Genomic DNA, 19,690 nt, shown 5'->3' on the forward strand with positions numbered 1-19,690 from the left:
GGTATCTAAATTTAAATTTACAAAATCTTTCGTACCGGTATATATCAGCGGGTTGTAGTCCGGTGCGGTTAATACGTGTAAAATATTTATTTATTCTAAAATTTGGTGGGTGCTGCTTAAATACGTGTGCGCTCTATGGCCTGGAAAATATGGTTTTAATTTTATAGACAGAGTAAACAGGATGGCATGAGACAAGAATGAATAAAACGGAAATTAGTCTCTGCTCAGCAGAGGGGGAGGAGTCTTGCCAATAGCGTACAGTATACAAGGATGCCCATATAAGTAATAAATGGGCAACTGTTTAAAAAAACCCATTGCAAAACACAGCGTTGAAGCCATCCAAAACTGCATGCAAGCTAATGCCCAAATGCACGAACCATATGATATGATGCTTTGGCATTGTTTCACACAAGTATCCAACATTGTAACAACATTTATAAGTCAACAAATAGAAAAATTATCATTGGTCCCCTTTAAGCACAGTTTTCTCTGACCAAATCTAAACTTCTGATACCAGCCTATAGTACATGAGCTCTACTCCATATTGTCACATTTCATATATGCTACACATAGCTACATGCAACACAACCCTCAGGAAGCTAAGAAGAAACTGTCGGGGGGAAAAGCAAACAGTTTAGGCCTTAACGACACAACATTATGACAGGCTGCTTTGTTCTGTAACGGTTATGGCTCTGAATCCTGACATTGGCTGACAAGTACAGATACAATCTCATATTAGCCTTGCAGGAATCTTTGATCCTTCCGTCATTGTGGTTTACTCCCTGATACTAAAGTCTGTGAACTCAGTGAGTCAGTCATGGCATGAAAACAACAAAACTGGAGGGGACAATTAATTGAGAGCCTTCAAAAGTGGAGATACAGTTAATGAAAATTATATATCTAAATCAATGAAAACAGGCTAACATTTTTCAAAAGTTATTTTGCATTAGTCTTAAATGAAGGCCGGCTATCAGGGTAGACTGGATGATTGCCACTGTTACTTCACGATATAGCGGCACCTTGAATGCTTCCTGAAAAACATGTACAATGAACACTTGACAACTACAGATACAAACTGACTGTTTCATTACTAGCTACACCCTCCCAGAGCTCATGATCAAAATGCACTCTACAGAACTGATACAATTTTAAACACAGTAAACTCAGATGTCTTTAGGTAATATTTTAAACTGTCCTTTGTTTGCATAGTTTATCCAAACTTTACCAAACAGGGCAATAGTCTTCCACAAAAATTGGGCATATAGGGCACAATGGCACTTATTTCAGCGACATCTTGACCTTGCAAATTGGTGTGATGGTACAAGTACAGTTTGGGAATGTCAGCGGGCTCCTTGGATTCCAAAACGTGACAACTAACCCCCTCTTCAAACTTCCATCACACAAGGACTATCCTTGTAATGCGAAGGGAAAACAAGCTCCAGTCGTACATAGCCTGGCCCATCACAGCCTCTATTGTACAGAACATTTTCTCAGGATACCAAACACCCTGGAAAATGGGGGATACTGTTGCGCACATCCCTCTGTGCTCACTGAGAGAGCAAACACAAGTGTGGAAAAGCTTTTTAGGCACCTTTCAGATCGGCTGATCACCTGATATAGCAGTGCTGTTCACATCTCAGTCGGGACAGAGGTCCTTGTCATGGAGCCGCCACATCTCACTTTTACTGAGCTGCAGTGTTCCTGCCAGCCCAAGCAGCATAACGTACACAGCGGCCAAGGCAGGCCTCTTCCCAGTCTTTTCCCCATGGGGCGCTCTGAAAGAATTCAACTCACTAATCACAGCGCTGCAGTGGGACGCTAATCATTGTAAAACCTCAGTCGACAACCTTGGTGGAAAAAGGTCAGCCAAAACCCGTAACTCATCCACCAGGCTAAAATGATATACACTGAAACCGTCACACACAGATGGCAGGGACAGAAATTACACTTTATATCAGCTTACATACCAGAAAAAGCAGGGAGAAGAAAAAGACTATGTAGTGGACAGGAGATCATCTCAAATTGCAGTCTACTCAAAAACAAAAATGTGTCGACTGTAAAATTCTGGGGAGGTCACAATACATTTATGATAAAAGAAAATGGAATAACAGCAGATGACAATTATGATCCCTGCATAGTGATTGACTTTTTGATGTAATTTGTTCCTCTATAGTAAAGTTAAAAAGTTAGGTAGTGTAAGGAGATTTAAGGAATGTAAAGTCTCCCAGAAGATAAAAGTCAAATGAGTGGAACGATGACTTAGTAAAGGGAAACAATGAATAAAAAACAAGTAAAAAAAGAGTGGGCGTCACTAAGAATACCACAAACGTGACGCAGCCTCGAACAGACAGCCATGACAGGAGCAAGTCAATTCCAACAGGCTGAGTGATGGAAGTCTCTACCACAAGTTGCCACAACACAACTCCAAATGTGCGTGCGTGTGAGTATGTCTGTGTGTTTAAAGTTTGTTTCACCGTGGTTTATCGGCTGCTGTTTCAAAGGACACAGTAGGTTTTTAAATGGGGTTTGGAGACACTTTCAATGAGAAATATTACAATGAAACACATTGTTAATAATTCCATGAGCTCAAATACAGCTTTATTATAAAGAATACTGGGACTCAATCAGACAGGCAAAATCTGCTCCACAAACATATGAGTCCCAAAATGTACTAAGTACATTAATTGTCTATTCAATGACACGTTCACTTCTCTCAAATACACTTTTTGACAATTTGTTTTGCATGAGGAAGTAAGAACTATGACTAGTGCTGATCACATCACCATGACACATCATTATATTTTCAAATGATTAAATTTCTTCAAGCTAAACATTAAATGGCCATTATAGAACCTAAAATAAACCCTACAGCCATTTACATTCTCATTAAAATTCCTGGCAGCAAAACTCATTCTCTTACGCTAGTCTGCTTCAACACTGGGTAGCTCTGTCGTCTCCGTTTCAATATGTTGTCTGTTTAAGGCATCTGAGTGAATGTCACATATCGTGCTTGAGTCAGTTGGATTAGCCTTGAACAGATTCTAGTACTGTAACCACATGTACATGTTGTACAATAATCAGCTCTAAAAACAGCTTGAAAGTACAAAACAACCCTAAGGTTTTGCAAATGTATCAAATGTGATATCAGAGGAGATTTCTTATGGCATTCCTGACAAGTTTGCTGGGGCTAGATGACATTTTTACTCTGACGCTATAGCGCCTATCCTCATTAGGGTCAGCGGTAAACTGAAGTCTATCCCAGCCTACTTCGGGCAAGAGGCAGGGTACACCATAGAATGGTTGCCAGCCAAGCAGATGGCTCTCTCTCTCTACTAATACAGCATCCCCTTAAAATACACTGCTAGTTGTGTAGTTACACGACAAGCAGCCAGGTGTCGCAAAATGTGAAGGCTGCCAGATAATCAGCAGAAGAAGTAACCACGCAACATTGTTCCATCTAGTCGGCTACACAGAAGCGTCATAGAGGAAAACTCAAGCACCGAGCTGACAGTACCCAAAGCAGATTCTGTCTCTGTCAGTTGGCTACAATAAACGGATACCAACCAAATTGTAGAGTAGTTGAGAATAGGGCTGTCTTCAAATAGTCAAAAATGTTACGATTCGATTTGGAATCTGTTTCGACAATCAACATTGCCATTGAATTATTTGATATTAAAACCACACCTTCCTGAGGCGAGTTAATCCCCCCCCCATTTTATACAGCAGGCGCAATTGAGTGCGTCTATTCTTTAAATATTACACAAATATTATTGTGTGCAGACAAATACTTTGAGAGTAAGAGATAAATCTTAGTTTTGGCCTTTTCTTCAGTCTTCCTTAAAATGGCCGCTACTTCCAGGAGTGACGTCACGTCTCTAAAATCAATTGGCTGTGTTTTATCCGTGTTGGGAGGAAGTTCCTAGATTGCGGACGTTATTGAGGCTCGTCAGGATGCGCTCTCGCCGCCAAGCCTCGACTGTCTGCCGGAAATTGGACACTGTGCAGGCACCGGGGCGCAGCGCTTCGCCCCGGAGGTGTGGCTCTCCTTTTGCAAAGGTAAATATCCCACTGCAGGTTCACATACGGAAACTTCCTCTATTTAGTCAAGTTTGATGTCATCTTGGTTCTGTGCCAGAGCCAAGGTCCTCACAAACTGTGTTTTAGTATTTTTTGAGATGGAAACAGTCCTAAATGAGATCTTTGTTTCTTTCTCTTTAAATGTAAAACTGCATTTCTTTCTAAGTACCTTTAATAAACTTTTGAATAGTCACGTATAAGTGCTACAGCACATCGATATGTTACTGACATCTAGTGACCAATCAGTATACACTACTACATATTTCTCTTAAAAACAACACTATAGATTCCACTGATCGTCAACGATTGGCAAAATATAACAAATCAGATTAGACTATAAAAATCTTTAAAGTTAAAGTACCAACGATTGTCACACACACACTCGGTGTGGCGAAATTATTCTCTGCATTTGACCCATCACCCTTGATCACCTGGGAGGTGAGGGGAGCAGTGAGCAGCAGTGCGCCCGGGAATCATTTTTGGTGATTTAACCCCCAATTCCAACCCTTGATGCTGAGTGCCAAGTAGGGAGGTAATGGGTCCCATTTTTATAGTCTTTGGTATGACTCGGCCGGGGTTTGAACTCACAACCTACCAATCTCAGGACAGACACTCTAACCACTAGGCCACTGAGTAGGTTTAGTCAAAAACAGCCCTTGAGAGTGCATCAAACAAAATCAAGGTAGAAAGTTCAATTAATCCTGATTCAGATTTTTGCTATAATCTCCCAACCTATTCTGTATCCCATTGTATTTGTCAACAGCACAAATCCCAAAATTGTGGACACATTTTTTTAAATTGACCTTTTTAGATTGAAACCTCAAGCGATGACCACATGTTTTGAAGTTCAAACCTCTGCACATCTATCTAACTTTATTAAGTGTCCACAAGAGTTATAAAACGGGCTGAAATTCCTTCTGCCATTACAAGGGGTCTTGTATGTTTGTCCTGCTCTGTCATTTCATATGTTCAGTCTTCAGTGAGGCCAAGCATGCACACATAGCTGAAATAGCTCACAATGAACTTTCCCACAACATCTTTTCTCTAAAGCTCATCGATGGCTATGCGGAGGCCTGAGTTACCCCCTTTTTCGTTTTGTTGCAGGAATTGTAAATAAGCACAACATAGTTTGGTGACATTCACTTGACTCCAAGCCTCCCCTTACCATATTTCACTCTTTATGTAGACTCATAAGTCTTCTTACAAACAACTATAAGTTAAGGTCATTGTTTTGACGACAAATATTTGTGTTTGATTGAGCAGGCTGTGACTTATACAAGATAAATGTCAGACCTTTTCTGTATCCAGCTGTTACAGTAAAACAATGAACACACGAGAGCATTCTAAAAGGGAATGTGACACCTTGAAGAAGAAAAGCTGAGACCTAAAACATGCTATTCTTACAGACTGGGGCTAGCCCTGTCAGAATAAACAATCTCACATAGTGTTAATCAAGACAGGACATGAGCATGCGAACAAAGTCCTGAGACAATTATTATACTTCATAAATTTGATGACACATTCAAACATACAGATGAGCTTGTCTCGCACATTCTACTGAGTGTACTGTAAAAACTTTTACAGTAGCACCGGGAAAACTATGCAGACATACTGACTTTTCCTTCATCTTGTGTGTGAATAAAAACTACAGGTAAGTACATTTGATCACTACTTTTTTTAATGCCAAGAGTAAATTAATGGTGGTAATCTTCATCAGAGAGTGTACAAATTTACAAATATCAAATTAGTTAAGTGTAAACCTACCTGTGAAAGTGGCCTGGGCAGTCTAAAACTCTTCTCCTCTGGCGACCATGAGCGTATCTGAACACTAAAATGTAAGGACAGCAAAAAGGTAAGGGATAATTACATATATTTTGATATCTGGACAAGATATATAGAAATATCAGGTTATGGCCCTTAGAGTTGATTTGTATATTATACTACAAAATTGTGCTAAAAATTGAGCATGACTGACAATGAGTGTGTTGTCACAGTAGGGTTTTCTCTTAATGTATTTGATTGTGGCGGTGCGCCACGGCAACATATTAGCCGCCACACCTTAAAAATTAGGGTTTTTTTTTTTACATGAAAGCAAAAATATAATGTAATTTAGCATCCAGATAAAGACACACAAAGTCTGGCGCTCTTTTTAACTTGTTTTGCCAATTGTATGCTAACAATGGGCCCAATTCCAACAAGCATTGGTAGCAAATTTTTAAGTATATGAGATATACCTGCTGACAGCAATCTTTAACATTTGAGATCACACTGCTGTCTTTTAAGGAGAGAAAAAGTCCCAGCAGCGCAAAGCAAGTATAACGTCAGGCTCTCTGCAGCTCGCTTTTCGTCGCATACATTGAGCGACAGAAGTAAAGAGTCTATAAACACAATAACATATAATAACATCAACATACAATAACATCAGAAATAGATGATAGATTTGTTGCCAGTTGTTTTTTATGAATAAACGACTGACTAAAAAGGATTAGAGAAATCTCTAAAAAAAAAAAAAAGATTTTCAACGAAGTACATTGTACAACAAGCAGCATCAATTGAATAACAAAGCAAAAAAATGTAAGAAAAATCGGTTTATAATATAATTAGAAAAATATTTGTTTTAAATGTCTGTATACATTTTCTTTTGCCTTTTTAAAGAAAATATGCATCATAACAAATAATGTGATGACTTCATATTGACCACGCCCCCACCGCCATAGGAATCTTGGCAATCTGCACAGGTTTCAATGTTTTTAGTATTTACATTTGTATTATATGTATACGGTCCAGTATTGTAACTATTATAAAATGGGCAAGCCATGATTACATTGAAAATGTGGTATGAGGGGAAACATGTAGATTTTGTGAAACCCATACTTTAAAAAATGTACACCGGGACAAGACTGATTAATGTACATGGTTACTGTAAAAAAAGAAATGCATTTATAAATACTGTGAATGTGACTGGCCAAACACGTCTTTAAAGCCAAACATTTTGGATTTCACCTGTGGCCTATGAAGTTGTCACAGAGTGAACAAATGAGCAGCATACAATAAGTGTGGTGAATGTTCCACATTCTGCTTTGTTAAAATGAATGCAAATGGTGGAATGTGATATCGTGTGCATATTCTTTGTTACTACAGTAAAAGCCTGTGGCTTTCACTTTGTTATTCCCATACCTATTGACACTGGATGCTGCAGTGTCAAGAGAGCACTTTTAATCCTATTCAATTTGTCAAATAGCACACTTCAAAAAGACTCAACTATCCTCAAATGGTTATACAAGCTGAAAGAGAATGTAAATAGTCTGACAATGTATTCCCTCTGTGAAGCTTTTTTTCCAAGGTTTTGATTTTAACAATGATTGTATCTTTCAGTTAAACTTCATCCCGCCATTGTAGCACTTTGTTTTGTTTTCTGTGACTGGCAAGTAGCAAAATAAATGTCCCTTACAGGACACCGTAATGTTTGAACGGACATGTTTTTGGGGACTTCTTGTGCGTGTGATCCAAGATGGCTCATGCGGCAGTTTGTGTATTCATTAATAAAACAATATACAACGCACCACAGGTTTATAGCAGCAAAAAAAACTATATGCAGCAGAGTGCATCTATTACAGTATTGTAAGGTTAAATATTGGCATACTCCTGGATTAGATCATGACTTTGAATCAACTCATTTGAAGAGATTGTAATTAGGGATTATAGTGTGATCATATACTCAGTATTGGCCCGATACTAGAAAAATGTACTGGATCGGATACAAGGAAAAACAAATATATCCCACCCGATCCACAAGCCTAAACTAAATGCACAATTTACTTACTTTAGTTTTATATTAAGTAAAGAAGAAATATAAATTAGAAAATAAAATATAAATGTATTTTTGACCTCAAAAGAACACAAAGGTATCGGGTTTATATCAGACAAGAAAAAGTGGAATCGGGACATGCGTAATATCAAATGGATAACAAATCAAAGGAAAGACTATGTTTTATGTAATGTTTTACTACCGGTAATTATCTCCATCCAATTTACAACTGTTAAGTCAGTCAGCGTCTTGTTAAGTTTTAAACCCGTAAAAAAACTTCAAACAAGTGAGAAACTACCTTTTGTTGGTGGTGGCTATCAGCCCATCCTTTTTCCCATCAGGACTGGCAGGACGACGTGGTGAATAAGGCCCAGGTGACCGTGATGCAGGGCTGGAAATGGTGTACTCTTTGTAGTTCTGGTTCTCGTCTCGACTCACTTGTACCGCCTCCTGCAGTCATACCACCAAGTTTATGTAACACTATTGGATGAATGGAACTCAAACATTTCATTGCGTTTGGTGGTCAAAATAGTTACATATGCTTTAGTGTACTGTATTTGCGCAAAGTACAGTATTACAAGGCAGCTCATTATGACCCACATAGAATGATAAAACATTGTTTTAGCTTTCTTCCTTCCATATTGATGGAAACAATACGTGGATATGGAATTATGCATGTGGTATAATAATATGACTGGTAAATGTGGTTTAAGATAGACAAAACATTCTAACCTGAAATCTTCCTGTAAGCTGTTCAGGGGTGCTGATTCCATTTGTCTGCCGGGGGTTGGAAAGTTTCGCTCTAGAGACACAAATCCCCAAGTGTTAGAAAGCTACTAGTATTGATCAGACTTGATTGAATTCGGATAATCCTAAAGTAAACATTTTTTAAGTGCAATATCAAAATGACTGATTTAAAAATTGTTTAAAAATGTACTGAAAGAAAAAAAAAACCTTTTTTCTGACTGGAGAACAATATTACTCTATGGAACATTTTCAGACTGCTTCGGATTCAAGTACGTCTGTTGGCATCTGACGGTCTTTCAAAAATATTCCTCAGACAGGTCTCTTCTTTCCAACTAGTCACTTTCGCTTTACTTAAATAAATAAAAAACACAATCTGCAAGCAATTTGATGATTACATTTGAAGGCAATACAGTGGCCAATGAAAACACACAGTGCCCCCCTGGCTGCAGGGCCAGAGGCTGACTGGCTTTTGGTCAAGCCTGAGGTAATGAGGCACAGAGGAAGGCCCGGATGCCTGCGGTAAATCACCCAGAAACACACTTCATTGCTTGGGTTCGCAATACCATGTGCAGGAAAGAGATGGCAAGACGAGGAAGAGGTACAAAAGCTGGAAAACATTTCTTCTTCTCCTGAGAATGTTGGAAAGTGCCATGGCTTTGAAATACAAACTGAATAAAAGAGATTACCGTAATTTCCGGACTATAAGCCGCACCTGACTATAAGCCGCACCAGCTAAATTTAGGGGAAAATACAGATTGCTCCATATATAAGCCGCACCCGACTATAAGCCGCAGGGTTTTGATGTGTAATTACCGTAGTATATAGGGGTTCCTGCTACCACGGAGGGGATTGTCGGGACAGAGATGACTGTTTGGGAACGCAAAGCGTCCCATTTATTAACAATAAATCTTTCAATCATTCAATCAAACTTTCACATCTTTGACATGGCGAACAGCATTCATGCAGAGTACAAATAATACAACGGTGCAAAGTAATACAAAGTGCTCGCCTGTACGTTATCAAAATAACCAGCCTACCGGTATATGAAAAGTCCGTCTTTAATCATTGTGTCATCGTCTTCCTCCTGTGTACTAAAACCACCGAAATCCTTTTCGTCGGTGCCGGAGAAGAACAGGCCGTATATAAGCCGCACCCTTGTATAAGCCGCAGGGACCAGAACGCGGGGAAAAAGTAGCGGCTTATAGTCCGGAAATTACGGTAAATGTTTCCCTTCAGCTTCCACCTTCAGCTGTGTGAAGTGACGAGTCGTGGTCAACAATCAGATGTATTACAGGTCAGCGATTACATCAGTGTTGAGTCTATAAGCACTGACTTTTCCGTTACAAAGAGAAATGTGCTCTTGACAAAAATGCTGACTGTGACTTCCCCCATAGCTGTTATCCACATAAATCAGCACTTGACTAGCTAATATAAGCTCTTCATAGCTGTCATCAAGGGGACTGACAGTTTAACTGCCTGAGGCTGATTACTTAGATGTGTGCATTGTAAGAATACCTTTCACGATCTGAAAATGTGTAATAATAAAAATTCCAGACTGAAGTAAGGCTGATTCAATTTCACAATATTCGTTTTTATTTAAAGTAGTGATCAGGTTTAAAGCCAATTCAAACTTGCGGGGAAAAAAATATTAGTTTTTCCGTTGTACTAAATTAACTACTTAAGTGTTTACTATTATTACAACACAAGCAGATTTGCAAAAATCCCTCGTAAACAAATTGATTGTATATGAATAGACTACAACTACAGTGGTACCTCAACTTATGAGTAACATAAATTACGAGTATTTTTATTATTATTAATTTATTATTACAAGCGGCCTCTCTGCTTTTTGTTATCCTTTAAGTTGCTGCAAGTGCAAGCATGATTGGAGTTACGCCGCCGGTTGAAATTGTTTTTGACCACAGTCCACAGAGATAGACATAAAACCCTTTAACCACCGTAACTGAGAAAGTGAAGCCTGGGATATACTCTTGCGTCGCGCAGCTTGCGTAGTGTGTTAGTGTTCTGTTTTTGCCATGGAGGGTCACTGAACATAGGCCAGCAGACTTTGTGCTTGAAATGCCTAAATTTGTGTATAAAAAAAAAAAACTGTGAACCAAGATTTGCATGAAAACTGATATTGTGTACTTAATATCTTGGTGCACTCTAAAAATAATTACTGAATGTGTGTTTCTTAGCTTATTGTCTTGTAGCGTCCAGAAGAAGTCACAAAGTTCGACATTCTTTTCAACTTTTGTCAATTTTGTGCTAACAGGTTCAATTCCGACACATATTCTTTCTCATTCACACACGTCTTTCTCTCACACACACAACACTTCTCATTCTACGTCAATAACCTTTTAGGCACAGTATATTTAGAAACATTTGTGAACTCTGAACATGACCATACAGATTAACACCAGCATGTCGTTAACTTACTTTTGTTATTTAACAGATTTATTTACATGATAGCTGTCTTTTTTGATTGATTGAGACTTTTATTAGTAGATTGCACAGTACAGTACATATTCCGTACAATTGACCACTAAATGGTAACACCCGAATACGTTTTTCAACTTGTTTAAGTCGGGATCCACGTTAATCAATTCATTGTCTCTTGACCAATGTCCCAAACGCCCGAATAGCATAGCAAATAATAGCATCCTTTGCCTCGACTCAGAAATTTCAGAAGTTCACAGTCCATCTCCGCGAAGGTACTTTTCTCTGGTTTTCAAGTAAAATGTCCATTAAAAGTGAACTGATGATTGTGAATTATTAGTTCCAGTGTAGACAAAGATGTCGATGTTGTGGTTGTCTATCGTCACTCTTCACTAGAAGGAACTACAGTATCTAGTCAACAACAGCTGCAGTTGCTCCTTCTGGAGACACTGTCCCTTGGTGTTTTGGAAGAGAATTACAAGTCTGGCTCAAACCTCCACGGAAGAACTATAAATCAAACAAGACGCCGTCAGAGGGGATGCAAGCTACGTGACGCGAGAGTATACACTTGGCTTGAGTGCAAAAACGAAGAACCGGACGACCAAATCAGAGGAACAAACCACTAAAAGCATGTTCTACCGTTTGGCCGACACAGCGAGTCAATTTTAAGTGTCCAAATGACGGACGTTTATCCATGGAGTTGAGGGGGCGCTGATGATGCGGTGTTTGGCGTGTTTCAGTTTGTGCCGTCTCCTCACTCTGCGGGCTCGGCAGTGGGCATTGCCATATGTATGCGGTCCGTCACTAAAAGCCGTCAGTGTTCAACGTAAACAATGATTTCCTACTTCCATTTGTGACACGACAGAGACGCATCCCAAAGAAGACGGCTACAAAAAGTCTGTTCCCCAAGGTAAATGCTGAGCATTGTTACCTTATTTCATAAAACTACTGTAGCCGTTTGTAGTACATGCTATTGTAATGTTTTTGAAAAACAGTATATTTTATCTACAAATTTGTTTTTCTTTTTAAAAGGGCATGTTGCATGTTTAAATTGTGGTGTTTTAGGAGGGCCAATAACGTGCAGGGCTGATTTGAGATACGAGTCTTTTGAGTTACTGTACGAACTCAGTCCCATAACCAGCTGGGTAGTTAGTTAGAGGTACTACTGTACTTGTGTTCTTAAAATACTTATTTTATACTGAAACACTTAAAAGCATACAGGACAAATATTAACGTGAACAGTCTCCAGAACCCAACCCAACCATGAGTGAAACACGAATAGAAAAAAATAGCAGTGTTGTGATGGTTTTAATTTTGGGGGCAAGTCCCATTAAAATTAATGGACGATGCTTCCCTCCTAAGCTTGCTGTATTACTGTCAACAAAAGTTTAGAGAAGTGTCACTGATTCTGTGGCTAGAATAGTTGGACATTTTTAACATTCCACCTCAGTTCACTCATGCCTGGAAGTCATTCAGGTGCAGCTTAGCCTGACTATAAAAAGACTAAAGGAATAGCACAGATGTACGTTGCACGGAAATCCGACAAACGTGTAAAAAGCTTTGTTAGAGGATGAAAGGGAGGTCGAAGATCACTATACTACTATCAAATTCTAAAACATTCTAAGGACATTTGAAATAAAATCAGCAATGGCATTAGATGTCATATGTCTGGTAATTTTAATTGAAGTTGTTGGTGCAATAATGACAAGGCCTTCAAATATAAACTAGCTTTCGTACGTGGTTATAAATCCGATATGTAGCCGATGCAACTGCAGTGTGACCGTTCGAGTCACGTTCAACTGACCTGTACGTCATCAAAGAGCAACAAATGTCTAACACTTTGCTAAAATAAATGCTGCTGAAAATAAATAGTGGAGTAATGAGTAGAAAACAGGGGAAAAGAAGATGCTTTACAATTCACGTCATATACCAACTCTCCTGCCTTCGACTGCTCCTCGAAACACGTCAAAGCAAATGCCCCACAAACAGAGAGCCAAAATTATTGCGATTTTCCTTCCTAATCACTTCTGTCAAATAATTCGGTAAAAAAAAGGTTAACTGAAATTGCCACAAATGCACTAGGACTGACACCTACTAGAACTGGAGCCACGCCTACATCCGTTAACCCAATACAGTGTGGGTGACGAAGCAGCTCAGTACGGGAGCCCATTCCGTTCACAATAGAAATAAAAAACAATTGTAATGTTAAATTCAATCTTTTTATGAAATTGTTCACAACACATCCAAATTAGGCATGATACTTTACAGCAGGGGTGTCCAAAGTACGGCCCGCGGGCCAAATGCGGCCCGCCGGCGTCTTCAAATTGGCCCGCGAGACGTCATGAGTTTAATAAAAAAAATCTTATATTCATTTTAAAAGTATAACATTTTAAATGCTGCTATTTTGACAAAATCTAGAGAACAACATGCGTTTGTCTTGGTCAAAGACTTCATATGTTTGGAATGTGCAGCATCTATTTATATGACCGAATGCAAAAAAAATCTAAAAAAATCCAACCAACATAAAATTTAAACAGACATGGTCACTAAACTTTGTGGATATTATAAAAAAACATCCAATCAACATTAAAAAAAAAATCTAAATTAAACCCATTACAAAGCATGATGGGAAAATGCTTAACACTCTCCACACTTATCCATGTTTGGTGCATTTTAGCTGCTTGATAATTCTGATCGATAACAAAACTTTAAGGAGGTTGTCACGGAAGTAAACAAGGTAGAAGTCAAACTTTTGCATACTCTTAATATCCAATTATATATATATGAGAGAGAGAGCGAGAGCGAGAGCGAGAGAGAGAGAGAGAGAGTTGTTACTTTACATGCAGTCGGCTTTCGGCCCTCAACCACATTTTTTTAGCCCAATGCGGCCCCCAAGTCAAAATGTTTGGACACCCCTGCTCTACAGTGTGAACAAAGCCATTGTAGTAGACACAAAGTACCCTCTCTGCTTGGGCCATGTTTAGGGGTTTGTGTTTAGCTGGACAAGAACTAAATATATATAATATTATTACAAATCCTTTGAAAGTTTATGGGACTGGTGCTCCACATCATCTCAAACAGTGGGACTGTAGACATGGCACAGCTTTAAAGTGGCACTGTCCCAAGCAAGCAAGTAGTGTGAGTGTGGCTTCTGGATCAGTGGCAGACATGAGGTCAGCAGAAAAAAATCTACTCACATGGACATTGGACATCCAAGGAGGAAACATGTGAAGGTACATGTGCGTGACAGCTTCTGAAAGTGTGGCTGTAACCATTAAGAAGGCAAGATAATGTCTGAGAGGTATCGGGGAAACAGGGACAAGAAGTTGGAATTACAGGGGGACCTTTCATCAAATTGCCAGCCAAGATCAGGGCTTACTGAAAAGGAAAACCTCTTTAAATTCCAAAACACGTTCTTTGGAGAACCAACAACAATGTGGCTCCGATTCAAACTGGTATTTCCCCTGATTGCAATCACTTATTTGTGTTTACAGTGTGATAACGTAGAAAAAGTGAAGGAGGAGCTAGAAGCAAGAGTGACTGTTGTGCATATTATCAGGAATGTTTATAAACCGTACATAGTCTGTGTATATTATCATAAATATTTAAAAGTTCCTAATTCAATTGTGGATATCATAATATTTTAATTCACGGCACATACCTTTCCACCAGAAGCTGGAGATGGGTCTTGGAGTTCTTGATTTTATTTTGGGCCTCTGCATTCAGCATGTCAGCAGAATTTTCCCCATTGATGGCCAAGATGACATCACCTAGTTGGAGAGCTGCTTGCTCTGCCTTGCTGCCTCCGTTAACCTGTTTGAAACAAAAAAAGAATGAGATAAACGTGAATCCCACTCAAATTCTGCAAATTTGTCAACAACAGACATTTCGCATTAGCTAATAAGTAAATGAGAGAAGATGTCATGCTACTAAATTAACTGTATGAGGCTTACACTTCATAACACTACCTTTGTGTCGATAGTGTGGATAAACACTGGACAAATAGATTACAGTAGGACAAACTTGATGGTTTGACCTTTGCAACTAGCCTCATTGCGTGTCAAAGCCAATGCCACACTCCCACATCAGTAAATGGGACTAAACATGAAGTCCTTGGCACCACACTCTTAGCTTTGTTTTTGTGTTCAAGCCTTACGTCCCCTGGCACACACAATTTCAAATACCTAAGCCAAAATCAATATCCACTTTGTACATATTGTAGCCTGAAAATGTGCCTTATTATTAGCCTGACTTTAAACTCACAATTAAGAATGAAGACAGGGAGGAGGGCAAAGAATGCAAAACATTATAAAAGGCCTGGGTAGTGTGTGCTTTTGTCTTTCGTCTCTGGAGGAAAAAAGTGTCTGCAGAGAGAATGCCAGTCACTAGGCAAGCAAGAGGGCAGAGGGGCCATGCCTGTGGGACGTTAAGAGGCAATTAAGTGTTGCTGCGGTGACCCACAATAGTGGGTGCCTTTTCTGATCGGGATACGCCTGAATTCACATCAACTAAGCGCATTTGGGGGTTCTATTCTCAGGTCTTAGCACAAGTGAAACAAGGAGCAACTATCATTCAGGAATCCAATAGTGCATCCATATATCAGTGCCCAGTGCCAGCAGCTTCACATCATCCAACCTAAGAGCTTCAAAACTGCGGATGGGGGAGAACCCCAGACGACTAGCCATTAGTCAAAGAGGACAACCGTTTTCTGAGAAGAAGTTTGATCTCTCACAGCAGGACTTTGCAAGAGTTCACCGAACCTGTTTGATATTTGAGACAAGTAGATACACTAGTGGTGGCAATATTTATGGAAAGCCACGCATAGCTTGTCAAGAAGGCAAACAAGAAATGCTTTTGAAGTAAAAAGAGATTTAAAGTCAGGTAGTGATCTACCATAAGTTATACTCTGAGTGCTGAAGAGCTGGATTGTGGGTAAATAAAGCAAGTTGACGATATGCGATTTATAACTCAGTAAGCTTATGTAAGCATTACTGCTGCACATGGTAAAGCATGCATGTTATTAATAACAAAAACACGTATCCGCACTTAAACACATTCAACTGTGCACTCTAGGCCAGGAACACCTAACCTCCCACCTCAACTTCCACTGTAACTGTAATCAGTCGTTTCCTTCTAATGTAATCTATTTCCATTCTATTCTAATGGGTTTGGGAGTCAAGGAAATAGGTATGAGGCAGGCTCTGGATATAAACAAAAGACAAGCAAAGGGACGTAGCGAGGAGGAAGTTGACTTTGCATGGCACGCCATTACAGTCTGTGTTTTGACAAAAACAGAGGATGTGGTTTGATAAGGCACAAGGAGGTTCAGCGGCAGAGCGAGTCGTGACATATACCTTTGAGATCGTTAAGGCCTTCTTGAAATCCCTTCCTCCGACTATTCTGAAGCCCCATGGTGATGGACCACTTAAATTCACCGTCAGTGCCATTGATCAGGCTGCCGTGCACTCTTGAGAGCCTTAAATCAAAACAAAGATTATTATTTCACATGGAAAGGCATCACATATGAGACATATATTAATGTATACTTGCATGCTTGGAAATTTTAAAGGTTTGATGTCAACAAGTGAAGACACTAAACATTGGAATCTGCCTTTTATCCCCACCAACACGTCACATTGACTTGCCTAAATTTCTTGACAAACTGCCTAACCGCATCAAACAGGAATGGCAGGAATCTACAATTAAACTAGGTACACATGACTACCATCCAAGCACCTGCAACGGCAGATAAAGACTTTCAATAAATCTAAATGAACCTTTGAGACCAGGAAAATACATGAAAGTCTTTCATGCACTGGGACTTCTATGCTTACCTATTGTCTACAGCAGTGGTTCTCAACCTTTTTGCAGTGATGTACCCCCTGTGAATTTTTTTTAATTCAAGTACCCCCTAATCAGAGCAAAGCATTTTTGGTTAAAAAAAAAAAGAGATAAAGAAGTAAAATACAGCACTATGTCATCAGTTTCTGATTTATTAAATTGTATAAAAGTGCAAAATATTGCTCATTTGTTGTGGTCTTTCTTGAACTATTTGGAAAAAAAGATATAAAAATAACTCAAAACTTGTTGAAAAATAAACAGGTGATTCCATTATAAATAAAGATTTCTACACATAGAAGTAATCATCAACTTAAAGTGCCCTCTTTGGGGATTGTAATAGAGATCCATCTGGATTCATGAACTTAATTCTAAAATTTTCTTCACAAAAAAAGCAATCTTTAACATCAATATTTATGGCACATGTCCACAAAAAATCTAGCTGTCAACACTGAATATTGCATTGTTGCATTTCTTTTCACAGTTCTTTTTGACAGACATTTAAAACAAATCTCACGTACCCCTTGGCATACCTTCAAGTACCCCCAGGGGTACGCGTACCCCCATTTGAGAACCACTGGTCTACAGAATACACATGTGCATTACAGTATGTGATAGCCCTGTAAAGTACAGTACATTCTATAGGCCAGGGCCAGACAGCATTGCATGAAGTTAGGGGTGGGTACCGATACGGTACAAATTCCCGGTACCTGGGAATCGATAGCGGTGCTCAGCGGTACCAATAGTTGGTACATTTGACAGTGTTAATAAATATATTAATCAATTGTTATAATACAATCACATTTTTATTGCAACATTAAAAAATGAGCCGATTAAGGTAAGTTGTTGAATCGGTTGTTATATCTTGTTTTATTATCAGATTTCTATTACAAGTATGTCCGTAAGTTGCAATTACAGTTGCAAGTCTCAGATGTTAAATGGCAGTAGTGTATAGTTTATGGTGTGTTGGCTAGTCAGTTCAGTCTTTGCTGAATCTAGTCTTTTGTTGGGACCTAAAAAGTGTTAATAAAAGTATTGCACTTATTAAGCAACATCTGTTTGATTCCTACATGCATCTTAGTTGTAATTTTCATCAACAAATTAAGAACCTGTTGAAATTGCCATGTAAAATCAATATTGCTAATCAGTCACTAGCAAAACTTATGTATATTTTCACTAAGCTACCACATTCTTGAAAAAGTGAAGTCCTTAAAGGCCTACTGAAACCCACTACTACCGACCACGCAGTCTGATAGTTTATATATCAATGATGAAATCTTAACATTATAACACATGCCAATACGGCCGGGTTAACTTATAAAGTGACATTTTAAATTTGCCGCTAAACTTCCGGTTCGAAACGCCTCTGAGGATGACGTATGCGTGTGACGTAGCCCGGCGAACACGGGTATGCCTTCCACATTGAAGCCGATACGAAAAAGCTCTGTTTTCATTTCATAATTCCACAGTATTCTGGACATCTGTGTTCGTGAATCTGTTTCAATCATGTTCATTGCATTATGGAGAAGGAAGCCAAGCAAGCAAAGAAGAAAGTTGTCGGTGCGAAATGGACGTATTTTTCGAACGTAGTCAGCCACAACAGTACACAGCCGGCGCTTCTTTGTTTACATTCCCGAAAGATGCAGTCAAGATGGAAGAACTCGGATAACAGAGACTCTAACCAGGAGGACTTTTGATTTGGATACACAGACGCCTGTAGAGAACTGGGACAACACAGACTCTTACCAGGATTACTTTGATTTGGATGACAAAGACGCAGACGTGCTACTGTGAGTATGCAGCTTTGGCTTTTTTTTGCGTATGTACGTAACTTTTTTAAAATATATAAGCTTTATGAACCTTGGGTTAGGTGAACGGTTTTTTGGGCTGAGTGATTGTGTGTGTTGATCATGTGTTTGAATTGTATTGGCGTGTTCTATGGAGCTAGGAGCTAGCAGAGGAGCTAGGAGCTAGCATAACACGTACCGTACCGTAAGTGCGCGTCACGTACGTAACTTTTTAAAAATATATAAGCTTTATGAACCTTGGGTTAGGTGAACGGTCTTTTGGGCTGAGTGATTGTGTGTGTTGATCAGGTGTTTGAATTGTATTGGCGTGTTCTATGGAGCTAGGAGCTAGCAGAGGAGCTAGGAGCTAGCATAACAAACACGCAGGTGTTATTATGCAGGATTAATTTGTGGCATATTAAATATAAGCCTGGTTGTGTTGTGGCTAATAGAGTATATATATGTCTTGTGTTTATTTACTGTTGTAGTCATTCCCAGCTGAATATCAGGTACCGTGAGTATGCAGCCTTGGCTGCTAAACATTCGATAACTTGACCGTATGTGCGCGTCACGTACGTAACTTTTTAAAAATATATAAGCTTTATGAACCTTGGGTTAGGTAAACGGTCTTTTGGGCTGAGTGATTGTGTGTGTTGATCAGGTGTTTGAATTGTATTGGCGTGTTCTATGGAGCTAGGAGCTAGCAGAGGAGCTAGGAGCTAGCATAACAAACACGCAGGTGTTTTTATGCAGGATTAATTTGTGGCATATTAAATATAAGCCTGGTTGTGTTGTGGCTAATAGAGTATATATATGTCTTGTGTTTATTTACTGTTGTAGTCATTCCCAGCTGAATATCAGGTCACCCCCGGCTCTCACAGCATCTTCCCTATCTGAATAGCTTCAACTCCCCACTAGTCCTTCACTTGCACTTTACTCATCCACAAATCTTTCATCCTCGCTCAAATTAATGGGGAAATTGTCGCTTTCTCGG

The 19,690-nt window shown here is 39.2% G+C and overlaps 1 protein-coding gene across 2 annotated transcripts in view; it reads right to left on the reverse strand.

The window, feature by feature from the left end:
- pdlim2 (PDZ and LIM domain 2 (mystique)) overlaps window positions 1–19,690 on the reverse strand; it is a 59,755-nt gene that overhangs the window by 26,338 nt on the left and 13,727 nt on the right. For both annotated transcript variants that reach the window (XM_062051426.1, XM_062051425.1), the window contains exons 2-6: window positions 16,426–16,547; window positions 14,733–14,884; window positions 8,618–8,687; window positions 8,184–8,335; window positions 5,842–5,905 (exon numbers count right to left, since the gene is read on the reverse strand). In XM_062051426.1, the coding sequence (XP_061907410.1) occupies window positions 5,842–5,905; window positions 8,184–8,335; window positions 8,618–8,687; window positions 14,733–14,884; window positions 16,426–16,518 (531 nt within the window). In that variant the 5' untranslated portion in view covers window positions 16,519–16,547. The remainder of the gene's footprint in view (window positions 1–5,841; window positions 5,906–8,183; window positions 8,336–8,617; window positions 8,688–14,732; window positions 14,885–16,425; window positions 16,548–19,690) is intronic.

This window comes from Entelurus aequoreus, linkage group LG06 (assembly GCF_033978785.1).
Source record: "Entelurus aequoreus isolate RoL-2023_Sb linkage group LG06, RoL_Eaeq_v1.1, whole genome shotgun sequence".
Taxonomy (NCBI): Eukaryota; Metazoa; Chordata; class Actinopteri; order Syngnathiformes; family Syngnathidae; genus Entelurus; species Entelurus aequoreus.